Below are 25,804 nucleotides of genomic sequence, written 5' to 3'. Positions count from 1 at the left end.
GACAAGGGGCAATGCCCATAAACTACAACACAAGGAGTCCCACCTCAACACGAGGAAGAACTTCTTTCCATGGAGGGGGCAGAGCCCTGGAACAGCTTCCCAGGGAGGGTGTGGAGTCTCCCTCTCTGGAGACATCCCAAACCCACATGGTCATGTTTCTGTGTCACCTACTCCAAAGAGTGACCCTGCCTAGGACTGGATGATCTCCAGAGGTTCCTTCCAGCTGTTCTGGGACTCTGTGAACAGGCAGACCTGGAGCTGCTGCTCTGGTGGTGGCAGTTGTGATTGTCCTCACTGTGCCCTCTCTGGGCACTCACTGGAACCCTCTCGGCTGTCACGGAGCAGCTGCACCAGCCCAGAGCTGCAGAGCCCCAGTGAGGAATTCCTTGGGGAAAAAGCTGTGAATGGGGCTGGGGTTGAATGTTTTCATGAGGGCTTTGTTGGCCGTGATGTATGGAGACATTGTTGGAGTCATATCTGATCCCACTAATTCCAGCAGGATTTGGGGAAGTGCCTTAATTGCTTTCAATGGATAAATGCAAGGGTTGGCTGAGCCAGACAGCATTCCCTGTGTCCCAGCTGCTGCAGGGACTTCACTTGAGCTTCCCGAGAGTGGTAGAGTCCCTCCTGGGTTTCCTTTTTCCCCATTTTTTCCCCTTCTTTTTCCCTCTTATCAAATTCATCCAATCCTCACAAGAGCAATGCGGTCTCTCTTGGGTTTCCTTCTTTTTCCCCCTTCTTCCCCTTTTTTTCCCTCCTTTTCCCTGGTTTTTAGATTCATCCAGCTGCAAGTACGTGTGGATGCATAGGGGCAGATCCTTGGATATAGATCCTGCGTTTTTCCGTGTAATTAATCCATCAATTCTCAGGCAGCTGCTCAATGCCATGGAGGTTTTCCATCCCAATTAGGCAGGATTATGGATGGGAGGAGGAAAAACACATCAAGTTCTGCAGGGATGAGACTGTCAGAGAGGTTTCCTCCCACCTGCCCTCGATTCCATATGGATAACCACGGGAAGAGCTCATTTCAAACATGCAGCGAACAATTCGGGAGAGCCTCTCGTACTCCCACTTCAAACCTTGCTGCTGCCCCACTTGGGAATCATTTCTGCTGGAATTCATGACATATGTTCGTTGTTTATCTTAGTGGGATGTGACTGAAAATGTCAGAGTGTTTTGTGTTAGGCAACAACCGAATAAAACAAACAAAATAAAAACACAGCTGTAACGCTACGCTTCAGATTGTTGGATTTAAATATGTGGGATTGATAAAGGAAGCAAGAGGGTGCAGTGGTGGATAGAAAATCACCCTGGTGACTCCAGCCAGCAGCCAAAAAAAGCCTTGGGATCCTCGAATTAGAACTGGGAATGTTCTTTGTCAGCTCTGCGCTTGGAATCCAGCTGAAATGCCTGAAGGGAAACAAAAGGCACATCACATCCTCCTCCCAGAGCCAGCCAGAGGGTGGAAAATGAAATATGATGGCCACAGGTTCTGGTGTGAACCCCAGGAACTTGGCTGGGACTGGTGATGTGGGAGCAGAGCTGAGGAGGGCGGAGATTTCTGTTTGATTGGCTTTTTGTGTTTCTGAGCAGGCAGTGCAAGAGGATTTTGCCAGCAACAGTGGCTCTGGAGTTAATTGGGAGCAGGATTTTGTCTTTGCTCGTGACCACATTTGTGCTGTGGTGTTCTTGCACCTACTCAGAGGCTGGAGCTGTTTTTTTAGAGCCTTCTGGTACCAGCAGCTTGTCCTGGTGCCTTGCCACTGATCCCACAGTGGATCTGGATAGGGTGGAGGAGGTAAATCACCTTGGTTGTTCCTTGTGTCCCGTAAAGCCTTGGAAATTCCCATTGCAGTGAGCAGGGACACCTCTGCCTTGCTCAAGGAAGTGAGGAGGGATTTTCAGCTGAGCTCTGGCTCTTGGAGAGCAGAGTTGAGGTTGTAGGGTGGAGAGAACCCCAAGAGGTGACTGGATCCAGCCTCTCCTCCTAAATGGGACCAGCACTGTGACAGAGGTGACATCAGCAGAGGTGACAGACCTCTAAAGGACAAGTGCTGTTCCATCCTGGGTCTCCTACAATTCTGCACCTGTATTTTTCTGCATGCCAAAAAGCCCTTAGGAAGGACACAGGGCTGGTGGGGCTCTACCTGCTCCAGCACCTCCCTTCAGACAGCACCTGGTGCCCTTTGAGTCCCACCTTCCTTCTGAAGGTGGAAAAACCTGTGGAATGCCTGAGCACAACTGAATCATCCTGCTCCTTTTGTCCTTTCCTTTTGACCTTTACCTGGAGCAAAAATCAGGTTGATGAGTCGTTGTCCCTTAGGTCTGTCTCCTGTTCACACTTTGGTTCTGATCATCTGCAGTAATCAGACTTTTTTCCCTTGAATGTGATTAAAGACCAGGGTAAACTACATCACAACCTACTGCCACTATTGGCATTATCTGTAAATTTGAGTTGAACTGCCCTTAGGAGCTTCACCAAATGATTCCCCAAGGAGTCCTGGGTTTTGTCAAGCCAAGCAAAAATCTCTTGAGTACTGGCAGGAGAAAAAAAAAAAAAACTTTCAGCAGCAAAAAAAACCCCTGTTCCTGATGAGATCTTACGTGGTCTGAAGCTGTTTGAGAAGAGAGATTGTGGCTCTCTGGCATCTCGTGTCTCTCCAGGGATTCCAGGGGTGAGCTGTGACTTCCCTCCATTTGTTTTCAGCCCGATGAGCTTGAGCTGGGGGCTGGTGTTTGGGATCAGAGGAATGGGGAGGGAGCAGGCTAATGATCCATGGAGCTCCTGGAGCAGCATCTGCTCATCTGGATGACACATGGATGGAGGTTTGTCCTTTGGTGGAATGTGAGGAGAGGAGCAGGGAGGCAGCAAAGGCCACTCTCATCCCTAAGCCACCACATGAGAGATGATCCCCAGCCCTTGGTGCTGGGGCACGAGCTCTTCTCACACCCTGTGGCCAGGCAGCCCCAGGAGTGACCTCAGTGCAGGACACTTCCCCTGGAGGCACATGAGAAGTCCATCAAAGAGATGAAGAATTGCCTCAAAAATTGGATGGAGCCAAGGGAGTGCCTCAGAAGAGTCCAAAATGAGCTGCAAACTGTCCTTGATCTCCCAGGCTGGTGGAGACTGGCTTTGGGCTAGGGCAGTCCAGCACAGAGCTGGGGGGGTCACAAGTGTCACTGCCCCCAAGCTGTTTCTGGGGACTCAGCAGCCTCCCACTCCACAGTGGGACAGGGCAACACAAAGCAAAGACTCCTGAAATTCAGGGCTTGTGCTGTCAGGTGGAGCAGGCTGGGATGGCCCTCTGGTGACTCTGGGAATGGCATGGGACTGAGACCCCGCTGGATGAAGGACAGGGAGGGAATGCTGGCGTGTGGGGTGCTGTTGTGGAGCGTCTCAATTTAAAGTGAACCAGGCAAAGACCATTAAGGGTGGCTGTGTTCACACATGAATTTTAAGGAGTTTTAAAACAAGGTTGAAACAAAAGCAGGGAGAGAAGGAAAAGTGGTGGCTGAGGAAAGCTGGGATGCCCTGGGCTCTGTCCTAGGGACTCACACATCCCACAGTGCTGTTTCATCCTTCCCCTACTTTGTGTCATGAATTCCCTCCCCATTCCCTTACCAAACATATTCTCTGTATTCAGATTTGTTGAAGTTAGTTCTAGTTCACACCCCTGGCTTGGGTTTCTCTAAGTGTGGGCAGCACTTTTCCTCCACTCTCAGGAGAGGATCTCCCTTCCTCATCAAAAAGCCACCCTGGGAAGATATGCCAGAATTCTGGAGTAGCACAGGATGTGATTTACTTCTGGGATGTTTTCCTAGATTTATCATTTATCGTATTCTTTAAATATTCTGCAGCAATAATCCCAAAACTCTTCAGCAGACCCATTGCTTTCTCTGGAGTTGGTAAAGAAGCACTTTCTTTTTCAGGGAAAATATTCCTCTTGTTTCAGTGTTTGTATCACTGACTGATAGTTCAGTAGGGTCCAAGAAACTTTCATCTGGATAGACCAAATTTCCTGAAAATGTTGAAAACATATTGGTTCCAAACCTCCCCCGAAACCACATGTTCTAGATTAGGCATGTGTTGAGAGTTTTCCCCAATCCACTGGAATCTGGCATTAATAACCCCACATTTAAAAATATTTGAAAAGCTTTACATTTCTTCTGCCCATGAGAATAAAGTGAATGTCACTGCACCAGTGCTGGAAAGGCAGCTCTGAGTTCTGGAGGTTTCTTGTTAATTGGGAAAAGTGACATCCAGGATGGCAGGAGGTTCATCATCACCTGGAATCTCAGGGAACACCCAAGCTGCTCTTCCCACCTTTGCTGTTGGTCAGATAGGGATAGACGGGTTGGTTGATGGTTAGGACTTAACCCAGCGTTCTTGAGGCTGGAAAAGCCCTCCAAGATCATCCAATCCCAGCTGTGACTGATCCCCACCTTGTCACCAACCCAGGGCACTGAGTGCCACATCCAGGCCCTCCTTGGACACCTCCAGGGGTGGGGACCCCACCACTTCCAGTGTTTGAAAGGATCTACAAGGAGGCCAGAGGGGGACTCATCATCAGGAATGGTAGTGACAGGACAATGAGAAATGGCTGCAAACTGAAAGAGGGGCAATTTTTGGACATGTGGAGGGAATTCTTTTCCGTGTGGTTGGTGAGGGGCTGCAATTTATTTCAGTGAAGCTGTGGCTGCCCCATCCTGGGAAGTGTCCAAGGCCAGGTGGGACAGGGCTTGGAGCAACCTGGGCTAGTGGGAGGTGTCCCTGCCCAAGGCAGGGGGTGGGACTGGATGGGCTTTAAGGTCCTTCCAGCCCAAACCATTCCATGATTCTATGACTTAATGATTAATGTTTATTTTATGGAAGAGTGAGAAGTGATGTGGTGTTTCTGAATGACACTGACATGTCATTAATCACTGTAATTTTATCTCTAATCTGTAACCTGGGATGAGGATAATTCCTCAGTACCTCCATCCTCTCATCTCCCAGGGTGGAGAAGAGATGGAAACAGAGGTGCTTCAGTTGAACTACCTGTTCTTACATGTCCCCAGCCAGTGTCACCCTTAGGGAAGAAGATTGAGGATGTTCCATAGTAACTCAGTGCTAGGAAATAGGAGAAGGATTGATAATTCCCAATGAATGCTGAAAACAGGTTGGCACAGTTTCGGATGGATGGATGGATGGATGGATGGATGGATGGATGGATGGATGGATGGATACCCAAAACTGGTGGCTGCTGCCAGGTACCTTTCCCAAACTGCATGAACACCTTAAAGACATCACTTGGTGTCGTGTCCTGAATCAAATGATGCTGCTAAAACATAGTTGTGGCATTCCATGGCTTTTTTCTGCTCTTGGCAATGGGGAATTCCAGCACATTCAGCACCTCTTTAGGTGTATCCTTTGTTTGGCTGATTCCTATAATGGTCAACCTTTTATAGGTTTGATATAAAATCAGCATAATTACAAAGATCTGTTCCCATCCATAAAACCAGTTGGAACTGTTTGGCAGGAATTTAAACTATTTCTTGTTAATCCACACACACAGCTAATAAGGGAATGCAGGGGCTTTTTAATATCCTATTTATATCAGCAGATGTCCTAAAGAAGTTTGGGATATTTCTGTATTTAGAGTAAATCATAGCAGTGTGTAGCGTGCAGAAAGAGAGATTGGAGGGGGGGCAAAGTCAACTCTATTAATCTTGCTGAGAGCAAACATGTCACATGTAATATCCTTGAGTTGCATCACCATCTGGGATTTTTCTGAAGGCCTTGGAATTGATCCAGCAGATGGTATGGCTGCAGGAGCTGGGGCTGGAACCTGCTCCCTGAAGCGTGGGGAGATGTCTTCTGCTGCTGGCTGGGCCACAGCTGAGGGTTTGCACAACAAAAACTCATCTCTTGCAAGGGTTTCCCTCAGCTTCAAGCGAGATGTTTGCACCTGAACCCAAAGTGCTTCTGCTAGAAGGGGCTTGGAATTGTTTAGAGAGCCTTGGAATGGTTTGGAGCCTTCCACTTGTGGTGGCTCTGTCTGGGTTGAGGTCTTTTGTCATCATGTAGAGACTTCTTTCCTGCTTGTGCCTTTCCCTCTAGGTTTACCCCTCCTGCAGGCTTGCCATTCCCTCCTTTTCTCATGTCCTCCTGTTATATTTTCCCGGCAGTTGTGAAAAATCAGCTTTTGGAGGGGTCCAGCTCTGGAGTGCTGCTCACAGCCAGGGTGTCCAGCATGCAGCAGTCCTGCTCCCATCTTTCCTGGGGGAATCCTGTTCTGTGATGAGGAATTCAGCTGGTCTGAGTTACTGCAGCAGAGTCAGGGGCTTTTCCTACCGGAGATCCAGGGAAAGGGAGTGTCTGTGGTAGGAGCAGATCAGGTAGCTGCAATGTTTCCAGCAGCAGCTTCAGTAGCAATGGCTTTGGTGGTTAGGCAAAAATATTACCAAAAGTAACACTCCAGAGGGAATGGCAGGCTTTAGAGAGACTGCAGCCATGACCTCTGACACAGGAGGGCTCACTCTGAGCCAGAAAATCCCCACAAGACCTGTGCTTCTCCTTGGAAGTCTTCTAATTCCCAGCTCCATGGTCTTGGGTAGCAGTTTGGATGTGCCAGCACTGATCTTGAAGCCCTCCAGATCTTCTCCTTCTTTTCCCAGTGGTGCTTTACCCCTTTCCCAGTGCTGGTGGCCCTCAAAGCAAGCTCACTTGCCCACTTCTTGCCCTTTCCAGGAGCCTTTCTGTGGAATTCCTCTCATTTCAATTCACCTTTCCATATCAGATGATCAGGATTGACTTCACTGTTCCCAGGATTTCCTCAACCCTTCACTAAGTGGCAGCAGGATTTTCCCCATGTTTTCCAGAGTTATTCCCATTTTAGGATTGTGTTTCTACCTTGCCTGGCTGAGCAGCAGCAGCTGAGCACGTGCAGGTGTCCTCCAGCATCCACCAGAACACTTTATTATTTCCCATATATATATATATATATATATTTTTTTTTTTTTTTTTATAGGACTGTATATTTTGTATGACTGAATCTCATTCCATGCTTATTATCCTTCAAAGCCATCCAGCCTGTCCTGCTCTCCCAGTCCATTTCTGTATTAACAGTTCTGGCCAACTTCCCTCCCCCTAAACAAGGGGGTGAACAGAGCTGACAACTCCTTCAAGGAGGGATCAGAGTTTAAACATATATTTAATTCCAGTTGAAAGATAGGAAAAGTAGAAGGGGATGGACTTCCCGAGGTCTGGACCTGGTTTGTCCTCAAAGGAGAACAGGCAGCATGTGGAAAGGGAGAAGTGGGGTTAGTGGGAAGAAGGACAGAAGTGAGGAAGAATAACTTGGGTTGGGTGGCTGTCACATCCAGTCCTGGCAGCTGGGACCACCTGGATCTCTGGGACATTCCTGATGGATATGGAAAGGGATTCATGAGGAGCAGAAAGGTGCACTCATAAAGTTGCACACTATAAAGAAGGGAAAAGACGTGCCAGGGAACAGCTGAGAGGTTGGGTTCTCTCAGGTCCCATCAGGACTGGAATAAATCCTCAACTGCAGCATGGCAAAGTCCCTGAAATCAGATGTGGGAGATGGTGATCAGTCAGAAGTTCTTCAAGTCAATCGAGTTTCCTTCTCCTTGAAGGTGGCAGGTCTGTAGACTCTGGAGCAATAGAAGATAGCCTGTAATTTGGTTTTTCATACTCGTGGACAGTGAAGGAACAGAGTGGATACACCTATGTTCCACATCTTGGAGTGGAAAAAATCACCCAAAAAAAACCTAAGAGAGTTTTCTCTTAGGCCATCCTTGGAATCAAGGCCTGCATGAAGGTACAGTAAATAAATGGTTTGTATAACCTGTAGGTATTTAACCATTAATTGAGAGGTAGCCAGTGGGTCAGATATATCATGGAATCCCAGACTGGTTTGAGTGGGAAGGACCTTAACACTGACCTCATTGCCCTGCCATGGGCAGGGACACCTTCCCCTGTCCCAGGTAGCTCCAAGCCCCATCCAACCTGGCCTTGGATACTTACAGGGGATGGAGTATCCATTATATTATATTGATATTATTTGTGTGTTCAACCACTGCATTTAACAAGCTTAAATATTTTGAAAAGTATTTTAAAATATTTTAACAAGTTTAATGTTTAAATATTGGGTTGTGACCTCTGAAAACCCTGGCAGAAAGGATTTTCTAATTGCCATTTTTCTCCTCTGCTCATCAATGTTGGGACGTCCATCAAGCCAAGTTTTCAAGCCTTATGCCTCAATGCCTCACCACCTGAGAGGAATATTCATCTGAAATTTAGATGGCACTTAGCTTAGACTCAGTAATTTATTACCATTTTAGCCTAAATGGAGCAGTAGCTCACGAACATCCCATTTTGAGCCGAACTAAGGGAAATTTTGCTGTATCAGAAGCTTCAGCTCTGCGCTCCAATTAAACAATCCCCCCCTGCTCTCGGGAGGCGAACAGATGCAAACCCCAGAGAGACTCAGAAGCTCCCAAGCTTAATAATCCTGGGTTTTTTTCCCCCCCTCGTGTCAGGAATACTTTTGTGTCTGTCGAAAGCTCCACTTGCAGATCCATAACATCTCTCTCTGTCGTGCCTGGAACAGATGCGTGTGTTGTAATATAGACTGCGAACATTGACATCCCATGTGGTTCTCATTCCTCCCAGTCATCTTTGAAGCTAATTGGATCCAGCCAGCCCAAATGTGTCTGGCTGGCCACAGCTATTTGTACTTTCACTCTGGTTCTGGTGCTAATGGTGGGATCTATGGAACATGAAATAAACTCTCGTGACTCCGAGGGCTGCCGAGGCACAGCCGCTCGCGTCTCGCTGGGTTGGGATGGGCTGGGATCTTTAAATGGGATTTTTTTTTCCTCTTCTAATGTTGTTCAGTGGCTGATGGCTACAATGAGGACTGGTGGGGCTCAGAAGTGCAGAATCAGGAGCCTGGTTGTCCAGCCTGAAGGGTTTTGCAATTTGGTGTGGCTTCCTAGTGGTATACTGGGATGGCGTCGTTAGGAATCCATGTGTTGTCCAACCTGTGGATTTTATAAAAAAATAGTATAAAAATATTATTAAAAATAGGGAATTAGCAGAAATTATCATTTAGATGGAAGGACCTTAAAGCTCATTCATCCCCATGGGCAGGGACACCTTCTACTATTCCAGGTTGCTCCAAGCCCTGTTCACCCTGGCCTTGGACACTTCAGGGTTTGGGGCAGCCACAGCTTCTCTGAGCAGCCTGTGCCAGACCCTCGCAGGGAGGAATTTCTCCCTTAAATTATATAAATTATATTAGCTCCCATTTATAGATAATGTCTTTTATAGATAATGCCTTTTGTAGATTATAGCATCATTGTCCCGTGACCCAACAGCACAATGTGGGAAAATCAATATTTCTGTTGGAAAGGTATCAGTAAGGTTGATGGGTAATTTCTTCGGTGCTTTTCCTCTCCTTCCTCTACCTATCCATGGGGAAATGGCTTTTCTGTTGGGAATTTACCTTTCCCCACCCCCTCAGACTCAAAGCAACCTCATTACTTTCAATTGCTTATAATTTTATCTCAGTTAAAGGTGATTTCAGTCATTGCTGTGCTAAATCCCAGGTTTTAGAGGGATTTCCCTGATGAATAGCAAGGGAGTATTTGGGGATTTTTGCAGTTAATTCCCATACATGATGAATTCTTGGGGAAGCAGAGGAACATGTTTCACACTTCAGCTTCTGCTCACAAAGTCCTGTCATTTCTCAGCTTCACTGTAAATATTTTCTCTCCATGCTCGGGAGGTTTGGGTTCCCATTGTTTCAAACAGCCAGTTCAGAATAATTCTTTGCTTTTGTGTTTTTTTAGTGTTTTATTCTTATTTTTAAACAACTTGGCTCACAAGGAGTCAGCAGGGGATTGGACCAGATGATCTTTAAAGGTCCCTTCAAACCCCAACCACTCTGTGGTCCTCTGAAATTTGGGTTACTGGTCTCAGCTGAGACCATTCCTGTGCTGCTGCATGGGCCACAAATACATCCATTGTCCACTTGGAAAATAAAATGGCAATAGGGATTTTCTCTGATTAAATAATCCCTGAATTTCACTAATTTTCTTTCTTTTTCCCCCCTTTGTAGGTCCAAGTTCAGTGAAAAACAAGAAAAAGGGTAAGTTTGAGTTTTAACTGAATTTGCCTTTCTGTGCTTTGTGAATTCTCTTCAGCCAACAGGAAGGAGAAACCAATGGCAGCTTCCCTCTCCAGGAAAGACTGGAATAACACCCGCAAGCACCCCTTAAAACTTCCTTAAACACTGAAAGAAGTTAATTGTGTTGTACAGAAGTAATCCTGAAGATTCTCCAGTTGAAAAGTTGAGTCAGTACCACATACCAGGAGCTGTTGCTGTTTGCCAGCCTTGGCTTTCATCCCAATCCTTCCAACTTGCAGCTTGGATTCTCCTTCAGACCCACCAAACTCAGCATGAACACACTTTGCATTCCACTTTTCCTTGTTTTAACCTACAAATTATCATTTTGTGAGCCCCTTCTGGGTGTTGCTCAGCCCTCAAGGTTTTGTGGATTTCGTGATGTTCCTCAGGCAGTTTGCAGTGGTTTGTTGGGATTTGGGTTATTCAGACAGCCCTGTTTGGGGGGTTCCTGATGCCATCCTTGTTTCTGTAGGACTGCTGGGAACACTAATGGTCCCACACGTAGGGTCCCACATTTACTTCCTAGAGTTTAAGTGAGTCCAGGAATCCGAGCAGTCGCGTTTTCCATGTCTGCACTACTGCAGCAGCACATCAAATGGCTTTAATCTTTGGATGCAAACTCCAGAGCCACAGCTGAGAGGTGGGAACAGGCCACACTTAGCAATTTTATTTGTATTTACTCCGAGAAGCAGCGTAAAATTTTATGTTGGAGAAGTTTGTCCTAACAAAGCTCAACATACATCCAATCAGCCCAACAAATAACAACTGATGGCTGCAGCCTCCGGAGCAATTCCAGAGGGGCAGGGGGATCTTGTGGAGCTGGATTGCATACAGCTGTATAAAATAGCTTAATTTTATGGTATTGTCACATTTAATTCTTTTTAGAGTTCCAGTTCATTGTTTGATGAGTGAGGATTATGGAGAACTCCCTGCTTCTGCCTGCTCTGAGTTTCGGAGCCCGTGGATATGGACATGGGAGACTTGGCAGGCTGGGATTTGGGTGCTGGGACCCTCCTTGGAGACCTGACAAGGGAGCTATCAGATAATAAATGGAATATCTTTTGTCTTGTGAGGTTTGTTAATGCAGAGAAGTGGTTGAAATTCCTTGAAGGAGGGAAAGGCACAGAAATGTGTGGCTGAGATGAGTGATTGTCTCACTGCTCAAGCAGCAGCTCCCTGAGTAGCAGAGCAGATTTTGGAGGCAGATGAGTTAAACCAGCTGTGATGTGCATCCCTCTTGGGAAGGGAAGCCTGGAGTGACAGCAGCAGCATTCCCAACTCCCTGTCTGCAATCCTCCCTTGGGATGGCCTGGATTGGAGGGATGTCAGTGAGAGGAGTTTGTTGCTAGGAAAACGGGTGTGGTTCAAGGTGATCATTTCCGAAGCAGGGCATCATCCTGACGAGCAGTACTGGATTAGAGGAGGTCTGGATTGTGGCCAGCTCAGGTAGGAAGTCATGGCTGCTGATTTGGAGAGAAATATTGCTGTGGAGATTTGTTCCCTGAAGCCTTTTCCCACTTTTTGTAGGATGCCAGTGTGGCTTTACTCACCCCTGCTTACTTTAACTTCAGTTTCTACACATTTAAATTATGCCCACAGTTGTCCCACCCTGATGTCCTTGTGCCCTTGCTCCTGGCTAGTGACCATCCAGAGATTCCCAGTCCTGTGCTAAAACAGATGGATTTTTCCTCATGCTTCTGTCCATTACAAGGATGGATATTAGTAGAGAAACAAGTACATAAATGTACTCAGAAACTATTCCAACAACTATAATTTCATATCCCAACTGCTGCTGTCATCTAAATACGAGTTTAATTCTGTCCTACTGGGGACCTTGTGGCAGTAATTGAAGAGATTTTGCTCTGTTTATGTTCCTTGGCAGAAAAGCTGTTCCAAAGAGGCATTTAAAAAACTACATCAAAAGAACATCATTTTTGTCAGGAACATGGAAAATCAGGAGAGCGGGAACCAGACTTTCCCCGCAGAGTTTTTTTCATCCCACTCTCTGTGTGTAGGAGTCATTCCTGATGTGGTTATGTCATTTCTCCTCCTTGGGACTTGTGAAGTGTTTGAGGATCATGGTAGGGAAGAAGGTTTTTACCACGAGGCTGGTAAAATACTGGGACAGGTTGTCCAGGGAAACTGTGGCTGCCTCATCCCTGGAAGTGTCCAAGGCCAGTCTGGACAGGGCTTGGAGCAACCTCAGATGGTGGAAGGTGTCCCTGCCCATGGCAGGGGTGTGGGACTGGATGGGCTTTAAGGTCCTATCCAACCCAAACCAGTCTGGGATCTGTGATTGTAACAATTCCCCGGTGTTTCCATCCCCTGGATGGGGTTAGTCCTTCCCAAGGCCCTCCCTCCATCCAAAGCCCAAAATATTGAATTATTTTGAGGCACAAGCAGCACAGGGGCTCCTCCAGCAACACTGGGGAAGAGCTGGAGCTCAGCTCTGAACTGCCCTCTGGAGGAGACCAGGCCATGGGGATCACCTCCCAATCCTAATGTGCAGCAGGTAGGAAAGATTATCCCTGTTTTCCATGGAAACCCAGCAAACGGAGTAACTGCAGAGTAGTTCATGTGGACCAGAACAGCCCAGCCATGGCTGGGTGCATTGGAACGTGCTGTGGGAGCATCCTGACTGCATCCAGAGATCATCCCGGGTCCGTAGGGATGTGACCAGCCTCAGGGCATGGGACTTGAGGACTGACCCCATGCCGAGATCAGAGTGACCAGAGCTGTGACCAGAGCTGTGGGAAGAGCCCCCTGAGCCTCCATCCCCTGAGAGGCCCCAGAGAGTCCCCGTGCCTCATTTCAGTGTAATTCCCAACAGGAAGGAGCCTGCAGGGTGGTGACCTGGTCCTGCCCTGCTGGCAGCATTGTCCTCGTGCTGTGGAGCCGTAGGACACCCACCCAGCTATCCTGGGCCAGGAGTGATCCATCCCCAACCTCCCACTTCCTGCAGTTCCAAGCCCACCCCACAGCCCTGGTGACGCCTGTCCTTGTGTTTTCCAGGTAAAAAGGCTGGTCCTCCAGGGCCCAACGGTCCCCAAGGGCCACCAGGGCCTCCCGGGCCGCAGGGTCCCCCCGGCATTCCCGGCATCCCCGGAATTCCAGGCACCACCGTCATGGGCCCGCCCGGCCCCCCTGGCCCGCCGGGCCCTCAGGGACCACCCGGCGTGCAGGGCCCCTCAGGTAAGGATCCATCCGTGCCCTCTGCTCCGGCTGGACGGGCGGGAATGCCGGAGGTGTCACCAGAGATGTCACCGGAGTGCCCCAATGCGATGGCACAAGGGCCTGGAGCAGGACTGGGGTGCCCTGGGCCGTGTGGGACAGGGCTTGGAGCAACCTATGGAAGGAGTTCCTGCCGTGGTAGGAGTGTTGCTTGGTGGGCTTTAAGGTTCCTTCCGGCCCAATCCATGCTGAGTTTTTGGGATTCCATGGCTCTGGATGGCCAGGAGCAGCGGGAGTCCCTCAGCTCCGTGCTGTGCTGCCATGGGCATCTCCTCCCTAATTAGGATTTGGCTCCTAGGGAAGGGAGTGGAATGGATGACCTGCAGAGGGAAACTTGGCATCTTGGCAGCCAAGAGGTTTTATTCCTGCTGTGGATCAGGGAATGGGTTGTGCAATTTTTCCTTCTAGTGGAAAACTGTTGAATAATAAAGAATTTTGATGGTTGGACAGAAATTCCAGGAATAAACTAGGGAAATATAGGATGGGTCTTTTTCTTCCTTGTATGTTTTAAAATTTTTTTTTATATTTAATATTTCTGTTTTATATATTTTAATATTACCTGCACCCCATATCCCTCCTCCTGTTAAAGCAGAGGTTTTCGTAGTTATTATGGAGTAAAAAAAGAAATTTATATGGGGCTTCAGGGTTATTTTGGAGTGAAAATAGTTATTTATAAGAGGGTTTAAGGGTTATTTTGGGATAAAAGAAGTTTTATTTTTGGGATTTTTCACTCAACCTTCCTCTTCAATGATTTGGAATTGCCTTTTGCAGGTGCCACAGACAAGGCCAGTTCCAGAGACATCCAGGTGGGTTGATCTTTCCATGGAAAAACCCACCTTTGGGGGGCATTTTTGTGGACTGGCACGGTACTTCCCGTTAATCCTCCATCCCTGTGCTCTCCCTTGCAGCCAGCTGTGGTCCATCTCCAAGGCCAAGGCTCAGCAATCCAAGTGAAGAATGGTAAGGATCTCTTGATAATTGTGGGTACTGGGAAGAGCCCCTCCTGCACCCCTAGAGTTCCTGGATCCCAGTTCATCCCATGACACAGCTCCAGGATGATCCCTGCCCACCTCAGCCCTCCAATACCCCTGCCCAGACCCCCAAGAAGAGTCTTGTGTGGAATCTCCACCTCCGTTTCCCCAGAGCTCCTGTTTATCTCCCAGATTATCCCTGCCCTGCACACCCCAGTAGCTCTGTCCCACTGGATCTCCTTCCCCCTGACCTCCAGGCACATCTTGTGCCTCCCCAGCCCCTCCATGACCAGGCCTTTTTTTTCCCCCATTCTATTTTAAGCCCTCAGTGGATCCTTGTCCTGTCTCTTCCCCCCTTGCCCATTTTCCTCCAGTTTCCCAGGAATTTAAGGCAGGGAAGACCCAGTGGTGAGAGGACACAGAGGTGTTGTCCAGCCACCAGCTCTTCCCTGAGCACCTCTGTCCCCACCAACAGCCTTTAATCCCACATCCTGCTGAGCCACTTCCCATCCACAGGCAGCTCCTTGCTCTCCCTCCTCCTTCCCAGATCCCCATCCAAATTCTCCTCAAGTTCCTGCTCTCCCTGCCAACAGCTGGGGCTCATTCATCACCTCCTGCCTCCCTGTTCTGGCTGTGCTGGAGAGGAGCTGGCTTGTCCCCTCACTGAGTCCCCACGTGCAGTTCCCCAGGGACCACATCCATCCATCCTTAGCCCAGTCCCAGACTGGGAGGGACTCCTGAGGGTGGAGGCAGCAGGAAGGGGCTGCAGGATCCCTGTCCATGAATTCCTGCCTCACACGTGGGATGAGGAGGGCTGGCCACTGCTTCTGTGGGAAGACAGCTTTCCCTGTGAGCAGTGGCAGCTGGAATTTCTCATGGATAGGGATTTGTGCTTGCAGCTCCCCAAAATGAAAAGGAAACCGCCCGCTCCCAGGAACAATGTGAGGGAAAAGCTGCTGTTTGCTTACGTTCAGAAAGCAATTATCCCTTCATTAGTGGGGATGCTGAGGGTTTCCAGAGGGAGCTGCTCTCTAAGAGCGGGAATGCCCTGTGAGTGTCCTTCCCTGCTGCTCAGGAACAATCCAGAGCTGGGAGCCAGGAATGCTGTCCAGCTGCCAGCCTGGCGAGCTCCAGCTGATGCACAGAATATTCTTAGTTGGAAGGGACCCACAAGGATCATCGAGTCCAGCTCTTAAGTAAAAGGCCCATCCAGCAGGGAGAGGAGGGGCAGATGGAGACTGGGAGGAAAAGAGTGGGATTTGACAAACTGAAGCACCCACAGAGAGTGGCTCAGTGTGGGACTCACAGCAATGTCTGTCCCTAGGTTATCCCAGTAATCCCAAAGGACTGGGTGGTGGATCCATAAATCCCTATATAGAGGGACCCCAGTTAGGGGTGACTGTGTTGTGAGATATGATGGAATTTCCCACTTTGTTGTTATTCTGGCTTTTAAAAAGCTTAGGAGTTGTAAAGGCAAAGGTTTTGTTATAATTATCCCAATTACAAAGTCAGGAATGGTGAAGTCAAGGAACACCAGAATTAAAATCAATAACGTGACCCAAAGCTTGGCCTCCATTTGCCTGGAGAAGACAAAGCTCCAGGGAGCCCCTTCCAGTGCCTAAAGGGACTTCAAGAGAGCTGGAGAGGGATTTTGGACAAGGGCCTGGAGTGACAGGACAAGATGGAATGGCTTTAAGCTGAAAGAAGATAGGTTTAGATGCGAGATTGGGAAGAAGTCCTTCCCTGTGAGGGTGGGCAGGCCCTGGCACAGAGTGCCCAGAGAAGCTGTGGCTGCCCCTGGATCCCTGGAAGTGCCCAAGTCCAGGGTGGACAGGGCTTGGAGCAACCTGGGCTAGTGGAAGCTCTCTCCCTGCTCATGACAGGGGGTGGAATGGGATGAGTTTTAAGGTCCCTTCCCACCCAAACCATTCCATGATGTTTCTGTGATGACCATTCCCATGGACACAGTAGGGAACAGGGATCAAACAAGCTCAGCTGCAGGGTCAGGAGCAGGCGGGTGCATGTGCAGCCCTAGGAGCACAGCAGCCTCTGCACTGGGTTTTGAGGGGGAGAGAACACAGAGGGTTGGAGGGACAGGCGACCCCATGGTGTGCCTAGAGCTAGAGAGGAGTCCCTGCTCCCACTCCCTGGTGTGTAATCCTGGGATCCCCCTGTGGATTCCCTGCTCCCTGTCATGCTGTGACTGTGTTTGTGTTGCTCCTGCGCTTTTCCTCCTGACGGGTACTGAGTGACCGCCGTTTTCTCATACTGAGATCTTTCAGGTGGAGTCCTCAATGACTGGTCTCGCATCACTCTGAACCCCAAGGTGTTTAAGCTGCATGCCCGCAGTGGGGAGCTGGAGGTACTGGTGGACGGCACATACTTCATCTATAGTCAGGTAGAAGTGAGTACGGTCCTAGGCTAACTCCTCCTATTCTTGTGTTCCGGTGGAAGCCTTGCATGAACCACGAGAGGGCTCCAGACAACAGCCAAATGCCAGCAGCTGGTGTGGAGCTGTAACCGCTGCGGCTCAGGAGGGGTGTGGGGAGGAGTGTCACACCCCTGTCACCGCCAGGACACCGCCCTCCAGGCATTAGTCACTGAAAGCACACCCCACGCCTGCCAGTCCCGGGGTTATCCCTCCATTTATCCATGTCCCGACTCTTCCAAACCTCCCTGCAGGCAGGACGCTGAGCTTAGTGCTTTAAAAGACACAAACTCTGGTTGTTTGTGGTTATTTTGGAGCTGTGTCACTCTGGAAGCACAGGACTGCCAGCCCAGGTGGTTTGGCCAGATTCCAGCCCAGGTGACTCCTTTTGCCTCCCCCTGCTCCATGTAGCTCCTCCCCAGAACCAGCTCTGGGATGAAGTAGACCACAGGTGTCAGGTGCTCTTCCATGGAATTGGTGACACCAATTGGTGTCCAGTTTGGATGGGGACAGAAAATATAACTCCACATGGGCCAAAGTATAATTGTTTCCCAAGTGCTTGATGCTGATTGCTGGCCACAGTGTTGGACCAGTGAAGCCTCATCGTTTGTGGTCCATCAAGGAAAAAAAAGGGATTCAGTGTTCAGGCAGCTCCTGCCTCCAAAAGGGCTGGATTTCCTTTCTCAGGAAGAAGCAGCTCCCTGAGACTGACTTCTCCTTGGACAGGTCTTCCTCCACAGCTCTTTGGAATCAGAGTGTAGGAGAGGGTTAAGTAAGGACGAGTAGAGTCACAGGGCCTTGGAAGAAGTCAGGGAGTTCAATCAGTAGAAGCACTGTGAGGTGATTTCCTTCCAAGCTGTGGAGGTTGGGAGAGCCTTTTCCCTGTAATAGCTCTTGCCTGTGCAAGCACCGAGTCCAGTTACCCAGGAGGCAGCTCCCAGGCCACCTTAGGGCAGTTCTGATGTCACCACTAAAGGAGGCTCCTGGCACCAGGAAGCAGGACTGGCCAGGTAAGTGCAAGAGGCCTTCAGTGGAATGTGTGTGTCTGTGTGTGGGGTGAGGAGCTGTTGTAGCACGCAGGGGGTCCTGCATGGCTCTGTGCAGGTGTGCCACTTCCCTGGAATAAGCAGGATGATAGCTCAGCCTTAGGCACGTGGATTCAGGGGTTTTTGCATGCTTGGGTCAGTCTGAAGCGAATAAAGGAGGTTCCTGGTTGGTTTGGGGCTCTCCCTGCCTCGCACAAGTCACCTGTGAGTGCAGGTGCTGGGGCCAGCAGGGGCTGCACACACCCCCAGGACGCTGCACTTGCTCCCCACACCCCAACCCCCTCCCTGACCCCTTTCTTCTCCCTGCTTCACACCAGGTCTACTACATCAACTTCACCGATTTTGCCAGCTACGAGGTGGTGGTGGACGAGAAGCCCTTTCTGCAATGCACTCGGAGCATCGAGACCGGCAAGACCAACTTCAACACCTGCTACACGGCCGGGGTGTGCCTGCTCAAGGCCAGGCAGAAGATCGCCGTGAAGATGGTCCACGCTGACATCTCCATCAACATGAGCAAGCACACGACTTTCTTTGGGGCCATCCGCCTGGGAGATGCTCCCGCATCCTAGAGAGGAACTTGGCGTGGCCAAGGACACCCACGGAACTGCCCAGTGCTGCTGTTCATAAAGCGTATCAGTATTTCAGGGGTTCTGTAATCCGGCCATAAAGGAAACTGATCCAGAGCTATTTATTCCTATATGTGAATGCAGGAAGCACAATTGTCCTCTGTGACTCGCGGGGAGACTCGGATCAAACCAAAAAGCTGGTGGGGAGAGCGTTGTGAGGAGGAAAGGCTGTTGGGTGTGCCTTGTCTCAGTATTTCAAGTATTACTGCACTGATACTCTGCTCTGTGACCTTCACACAAGGCTTGCTGGGAGAGCTGGGGGCTCTGCTCGGATGTTGGCACTGGCAAGAGCATCCCAGGTGGGAGCGGGAGGACATGGACTCCTGTCCCAAAATCCCAGCCAGGCTCCTGCATGTGCATGCTAACGACAGCCAGGAAGGGGGTTCTGGCTTCCTGCCTTCCCAGGGGGAGCTGGAAGGGCTGGGGGGCGAGGGGAGGTGCGTGAGACAGGGTCAGTGGTGTTTACATTCGTCCTCAGGAGGAGGAGAAAAAGTGCCTCGACCTAGAGCTTGGAAGCAAAAGCAGGAAGTGCGAGAGGAAGAGGAATAACTAGAGCAGGCTTAGCAGATAGGAAACTGCCTCCACATTCCAGAAACCACCAAATCCCAAAGAAAACGCCGATTCCCGGGTCCAGGCCTCTGCTCCTTTCAGCTCCTGCCCTTACCCCAGAGGTAACCTTGCCCCAGCGGGGGCTGCCTTCAAGTACTGCTGCTGTTACAGCAAGTTGAGTTGGGTTGGGGTATTTTGGTTTTGTTTTTTTTTTTTTTTTGTTTTTTTTTTTTGGTTTGGTTTTTTTTGGGGGAGGGAGGTTTGTTTTGTTCTTTTTAATTAATATTTTGCAAACCAGAACACATTTCTACAGGCTTCACCGAGCCACGTAGAGCAGCCACAAGTACTTGTGACAACACTCGGAGGAAGTTTGTTATGTTTAAGAATAAAATATTCAAACAGGAATTTCTTTTCTGTTTTTATAGCAACTGTCCTGCTTTTAGATGTGGTTTTTAGCCTTCCTCCCCCCACCCCTTTCCTTTTGGCACCCTTCTACCTAAAATAAGTGGTGATGGAGACTTTAGCAAAGGAAAAAAATGGGATTTTAAAATCCGGTCCAGCATGAAGTCACCACTTTTTCTTTTCTCTGAGCCCTGCTGAGTCTAGTCATAACTTGATTTCTGGTGACTAATAGAGGAGCTGGGACACTATTGTTTCTTTTGGCTTCTTGAGCAACTCTGTCCCGTTACCTCCCCTCAGCTGGGGAGACCTAAAGCCATAAGATGCTCTGAACCATAAGAGGCACAAATTGCTCTGTTGTCTCAGCCCTTGGCTCACACTTGTTCAGCTTGGTTGGGGTTGTGTTTCTTTCCACAGCCTGTTTGTGCTTTCAGGAGGGGAGTGAAGTTGCAGCTTGTGTAGAAATGGGACAAATCCTGAAGTGACATCTTCAGCTTGGAGCAGGGAAGGTTTTGGGGACCTCAGTGCCTCAGAGGGCTCCAGGACAGCTGGAGAGGGGCTTAGGACAAGGGCCTGGAGTGGCAGGACAAGGGGGAATGTCTCCCCACTGCCAGAGGGCAGGGATAGATGGGATATTGGGAAGGAATCTTTCCCTGTGATGGTGCTGAGGTGCTGGCACAGGGTGCTCAGAGAAGCTGTGACTGCCCCTGGATCCCTGGAAGTGTCCAAGGCCAGGCTGGATGGGACTTGGAGCAATCTGGACTAGTGGAAGCTGTCCTTGTCCATGGCAGGGTGTGGAACTGCTTGTTCCATAAGATCCCTCCCAGCCCAGTCCTGTGATTCCGTGGTCTTGGTGCTGGCTCCACGCAGAGGTGGCTCATGGTCACCTGCAGGGTGTGGGAGGGACGTGTCCCAGCGCTGTGCTGTGGCCTCAGAGGGTCCGCCCTGCCTGGAGCATTCCTGGCTCCAGCCCTAGCGAGTGATGTCCCTTGCCAAGTGTTGCAGTTATTGGGAGACAAAAATTCCTCGGGGCAGCGGCGTTGGCCGCGGCCTCGCTATTCACAGGAGCCGTGCACTTCGGGAAACAACTGCGTGACAAATGGGCTGCTCTGGCTTTTTAGTGGCTTCTCCTCCCTTCAGCCTCGACATGTGGGATGGGCAAGAGCCTTGGGGGCTCTTCACTGGGCTTTGTGGTTTTCTTTCCTTTCAAATGGATTAAGAGGGACATGTTCCTGTGACAAGAATGAAGCGGGACAACTGTGTACAGTGAGAACATGAAGCAAATCGTTAACAGGATTGCTTTAGAACAGGCCTGAGCAGCAAGGCTGGGGGCAGCCATAAATAACGGGGGGGTTGGGAGAACCCGGGATGGAGTTTGCATTCCTTGTCCCCCGCTGGCAGGATCTGGGATGTGCTCCATGGCTGTGGGCAGGGGGAGGCAGAGGGAGAATCCCTTTGCTCTGTAAAAGGCCAGAGTGTTGCTGTCCCCTGTGGTGTGTGCTCGGGATGTTGGAGGAAAGCAGGAGACAGCAATCCCTGCATGGAAGTTCTTCCTGGTGTGTGCTTGGGGTGCAGGAGGAGGGCAGGAGGGAGCAATTCCTTCATGGAATGTGTTAACAGGCTTTTTCTGGTGCTCACACTAACCAAAGTGTGGGTTGGAGACGTGGAATTGGAGCTGGCTGCAGGTGGCCTTGGCAAACACAGCTTTTTCCTGCTCTCAGTGTTCCTGGTGGGATGTCCCTCCCCAGCCACACCAGGAGCTCCCGTGGAAGGTCTGTACAGCCACAGCAGAGTGTTGGCTGTGCTTTGTGAGGGGACAGCTTGGTCCTTCAGGGATGGGAGAGGCACTGTCCCCTCGCTGGGATCAGGAGTCACCTTCCCAATGCCCTGGGAATGCAGGGAAGGAAGGGCAGATCCGATGGACTTGGATAACCAGGTATCCTGCTCCCAAACAGCCAGGTGGGAACCCGTCACCCACAGCAGGGATGTGACCTGGGCAGGTGGTGCTGTCCCTGCTCCCTCCACACCTCAGTCCTGCTGCTCGTTCCTCACATCCTTTGGAGACTGCTCCCACAAAAGCCTCGGGAGGAGCAGGGAATCTCTCCAACAGATCTGCTGGAGCCAGCATGGAGGGCAGGAAGGCCAAGAAGCACAGGGTGGCTGGTTTCAGAGCAGACCTCTCTCTGTTCAGGCCATGTGGTTCACTCTGCCTTTATCACAATCCAAGAGAAGCCTCTCGGTGCTTGCCGGGTCTGATCCACACCCGGCGCTCCCACAAAGGGAGTTCACAGCCTTGGGATGCAAATGCCCTGGGATTCTCTGCAGAAGTCCCTGATCCAAATCAGGGACTTTTCAGCTGCTGACAGGGGCTGTGTCACCGTGCAGAGTCATGTCCAGCAGTTGGGGTGCAGGGGACAGGCCGGGCTTCCCTGGGTGTGGCAGGGCTGGATGTGCCGGTTCTGTTTTTGGGAGGGCCCGGGGGTCATCCAGAGGTCGGTGTTTCCCTGGCAGGAGCTCACATCTGCACAGATGTGCTCTGTGCTCGCTGCTGCCTCCAGCCCCGGCACCGCGGGGCATCAGCCCAAAACGCTGTCCCTGGCCTGTCACCGCTGTCCTGCCTGACCTGGATGCTGGGGACAGCCAGCTCAAGGCTGAGTCACATCCTGAGGTGACAAAGTGTCCCCCACCACGCCGACTGTCAGAGGGTGAGGGGTAACTCAGTTGTGTAACTCTCTCTGTGTGTATACATATATAAATAATCTCTATTTATTTATTTATGTATTTTATGTCTATATATTATTTTTTTCCTGCCAGACACATCCAGGATTACAGCATGAGCTCTGTGGCTGAAACTTCACATCCTTGGACAGCCTTTCAGTAGCCTGAGTTGCTCCTTCACATGCAATTAGCCACTCTGAGGCAAAAAAAAACCCCAAACTCTGCATTTTGGAGAGTGCCCCGTGAAGCGTGAGGGGCGTGCCCCCAAGGAGTGTGTCAGCACTAGGTGGCACAAGGACACGGAGATACCATCACCAAAAAAATGTCCCTGTGGGTGGGGCACAGCTCCGGGCGCACAGATCCCACCTGGCGCTGCCGCAGGGACAGTTCCCTTGTGTTCCTGCCCTGCGCGAGGAGCTGACCCGGCAGCCCAGTGGGGACACGGGCTGTGACAGCGGGGAGCCCGCACGCCGCAGAGCCCTGGGGAGGGACAGGAGGAGGAGGGGGGGATTCCAGCTCTGCACATCCCCTGGGAAGGGGCGGTGAGCCCTGGGAAGCTGTTGTTTCCTGACAGAGTCCCCCCGGCTGGGCTGCCTTGGGATGGGGAGGGACCGTCACTGCCTGGGTGTGACAGTCAGGCGATGCCACAACCAGGAGCTGTCCCTGGCTCAGGATGGCTGCAGAGCCCTCGCCAGCTGTCCCTGGTGTCCCGGGAGCTAGCAGATCCTGTCCCTGGCACAGGGAAACTCCCCCAAACCCTCTCAGCTTTCCTACGTGCCCCCTCTGCCTCCTGGCATTTGATGTCACAGCGGTCACCTGTGCTCCCTCCTCCCCATCCTGCCGTTTCTCTTTCCCTTCCCTATGGCTTTGTGCCGTTTTTCCCCCTCTGCGAGCTGATGTCTGTCTTTTCCCACTTCCGTGCTACGAACACCCACATGCCTTATCTCCTTCCCCCATCCCATCCTGAAGCCTATTTATACAGAGCCTGGCTCCTGCCCAGCCTGCCAGCGACGCCGCAGGAGCGGGACGGGGCTGGCAGCGCCCGCAGCCCAACATGCTCTGGGCTGCACGGGGATGGTTCCTGCTCTGCCTGCTCCCGTCCATCCTCAGAGCCCGGGCTAGCCCCGAGACCAGGCCCAGCTCCCCGCTGTGCCAGCAGGTAAGGCTGTTTTCCAAGGAGCACCTGGGCTGGGATGGCTCCAGCAGCGTGGCTGGTGCTGCCAGCATCGCCCTGGATCTCTTCCCTGTGGCTCTCACCTCCCTCCAGCCTCCATCTCTTTAACTTTCCCAGCTTTTCCTCTGTTTTCCTGCCTTGGAGCTGGTTTCCTGTGAGGTGGTCCCTGGCATCCAGCTGCTCCCACATCCCTGCTGTGCCTGAGGTGCTGAGAGGATGGAGGGCAGGGATTCCAGTGAGGCAGTTGGGAGCCTGGACAGGGATCAGCCGGTTTCTGTCTCCCCAGAAAAGAATCAGCTGCTCCCCATCCAGGTTCCTAACTCCACAGGAAACTGGAGTGAGAGGAAAGGTGGAGCCTACACAGCACCCTTCCTCTGCCTAAACAGGGATGCTCTGGACCAGCTGGGCTGGGGAAGGGGGAGCAGTGCTCATTCCCACTTCTCATGCCCATCTTGGACAGCAGCTGGCCTGTAGCCCCCCCTCATTCACACGTCTCCTGTCTCTCCACAGAGCCCCACGAAGGTGTCTTGCAAAGGAGTTGGCCTGCAGAAATTTCCCAAGGAGCTTGGCCAAGGAATTAAGTACCTTGAACTCTCCAACAACTTCATCCAAAACCTGTCAGGCAGCAACATGCCAGGATTTGGGCAGCTGGAGTACCTGGATGTGTGCTTCAACCAGCTGGAATCCGTGTCAGCCGCCGCCCTGGCTGAGCTGCCTCGGCTGCGCTCGCTCCTCCTGGGATCAAACCACCTGGACCGGAATTACTTGGCTAACGGGGAAGCTTTCCATCTGCTCAGGAATATAGAGGTCCTGGACCTGTCTGTGAATAACCTGGAGAGCCACATGGCCAGCTGGTACATCAACAACCTCACCAGCCTGAGGGTGCTGGATCTCTCCGGGAACACGATGACCAAGCTGCTGGCAGGAACCTTCCGGAACTCACCGCGGCTGCGCCAGCTCGACCTCAGCAGCAACTACATCATGGAGATCCAGGAGGGAGCTTTTGAGCCTCTGGAAGAGCTGGAGGTGCTGAACTTGGCTTTGAATTCCCTCCACTGTATCTCTGGCTTCAGCCTCACGCAGCTGCAAATTTTAAACCTCAGCCACAACACCCTGGAGCTCTTCTCCGAGGAGGAGGGAGCGGAGCCCTACCTGCTCCGAGTGCTCGACTTGAGCCATAACAGACTCCTCTCTTTCCCAGAGCTCCCCAGAGCCCATGATCTCACACACTTAAACCTCTCCAACAACCTCATCTCTTCCCTGCTCCCAGGCTCACCCTATCCCAGGGAGGTCATCGTGCCCTACAAGGAGATGCAGAGGTTCAACAGGACCGTGCGTCCCGTGGCCACTCTGACACACGTGGCTGACCTGGATCTCAGCAATAACCGCCTGGAGCTGTTCCCATTTTCCTTTTTCCACAGCCTGGGCTCCCTGCACAGCCTCAGCCTGGCAAGGAACTGTCTCCAGGACGTGGCCAGGGAATCTGTCACCAATGGCATGGAGCTGTCTGTGCGCTCGCTGGACCTCCACAGCAACGCACTCCGTGTGCTGCCACGCTGGTTCTTCGATTCCCTGCCCCATCTGGAATCCATGGATCTGGGCTCCAACAGCCTCCAGCCTTGTGAGAGCCAGGGGAGTGACCAGGGAAGGGATTTCCAAGGGGATTCTCACACATCAGCCCCCAGAGACACCTGCACCCCCTTCTACAACGTGCCTCACTTGAAGCACCTGAGCCTGTCCAAGAACAACATCTCCAGGCTGCAGCCCCGCACCTTCAGCGGGACCCCACTGCTCTCCCTGGACCTGTCAGGAAACAGGGACTTGTCCATGCCCACGGGAACGCTGGCAGGGTTGGAGCTGTCCTTGCAGGAGCTCTCTCTGAGGGACAACCAGATGGACGAGGCAGCGCTGCCCTGCCTGGGCACGCTGCGGGTGCTGGACCTGTCGGGCAACCACCTGAGCCTGCTGCCCACAGGGCTTTCCTGCTCCCCTCTGGAGAGCCTGGACGTTCGGAATAACAACCTGCAGGCCTTGGGAACAGTGGGGAGCTGGTCCCACAGCCTGAGGGCCGTGTCTGTGGCTGGGAACCCCTGGAGCTGCTGCTCTCTGGGCTGGCTGGACGCGCTGCGTGCGGCCGGCGTGGCCGTGCCGGACCTGCGCCAGGCCCGCTGTGTCTTCCAGGAGCACGGCCGGAATATCTCAGCCAGGATCACCAGCACTCCCAAGTGGATCTGTCCCCAAGCCAAGGGCACTGCCTCCCTGGCTCTGCTGGTGGCCCTGATGGGCCTTTCCCTCCTTGTTGTCTGGGTTTTCTGCCTCCTGAGGAAAGGGCGGAAGGCTCCGGGATGTGCGGGACTTGAGAGCAACAGGGTGGGAGTGTCCCAGCCCCATCCCAAAGGACAGGGGCCAGCCGAGGAGAGGCCACCTGACAGCATCACCAAAGTGTAGCCCAGAGCTGCAGCCATC

General features: G+C 51.4%; 2 protein-coding genes across 2 annotated transcripts in view; both read left to right on the top strand.

The window, feature by feature from the left end:
- Positions 1-19,452, top strand: part of EDA (ectodysplasin A) — a 62,840-nt gene extending 43,388 nt beyond the window's left edge. The window contains exons 4-9 of the mRNA XM_041485324.1: positions 10,128-10,157; positions 13,209-13,388; positions 14,199-14,233; positions 14,336-14,387; positions 16,681-16,796; positions 18,190-19,452. Of these exons, the coding sequence (XP_041341258.1) occupies positions 10,128-10,157; positions 13,209-13,388; positions 14,199-14,233; positions 14,336-14,387; positions 16,681-16,796; positions 18,190-18,441 (665 nt within the window). The 3' untranslated portion in view covers positions 18,442-19,452. The remainder of the gene's footprint in view (positions 1-10,127; positions 10,158-13,208; positions 13,389-14,198; positions 14,234-14,335; positions 14,388-16,680; positions 16,797-18,189) is intronic.
- Positions 19,453-22,535: 3,083 nt separating this feature from the next.
- On the top strand, positions 22,536-25,804 carry LOC121363088 (transforming growth factor beta activator LRRC32-like). Its single transcript, XM_041485176.1, has 2 exons — positions 22,536-23,323; positions 23,849-25,804. The coding sequence occupies exons 1-2, from the start codon at positions 23,219-23,221 to the stop codon at positions 25,784-25,786; spliced, it is 2,043 nt and encodes a 680-aa protein (XP_041341110.1). The 5' UTR covers positions 22,536-23,218; the 3' UTR covers positions 25,787-25,804.

Source organism: Pyrgilauda ruficollis, unplaced genomic scaffold, assembly GCF_017590135.1.
Source record: "Pyrgilauda ruficollis isolate IOZ18807 unplaced genomic scaffold, ASM1759013v1 scaffold7, whole genome shotgun sequence".
Classification (NCBI taxonomy): Eukaryota; Metazoa; Chordata; class Aves; order Passeriformes; family Passeridae; genus Pyrgilauda; species Pyrgilauda ruficollis.
The sequence above is the reverse complement of the archived record's forward strand: the minus strand, read 5'-3'. Positions and strand labels throughout refer to the sequence as shown.

What these genes read in the sequence shown, in the direction of transcription:
- LOC121363088 (XM_041485176.1), top strand. Translation starts at nt 23,219, where the DNA reads ATGCTCTGGGCTGCACGGGGATGGTTCCTGCTCTGCCTGCTCCCGTCC. An exon ending in GCTCCCCGCTGTGCCAGCAG is followed by an intron (nt 23,324 to 23,848) that starts GTAAGGCTGTTT and finishes GTCTCTCCACAG; the next exon opens with AGCCCCACGAAGGTGTCTTG.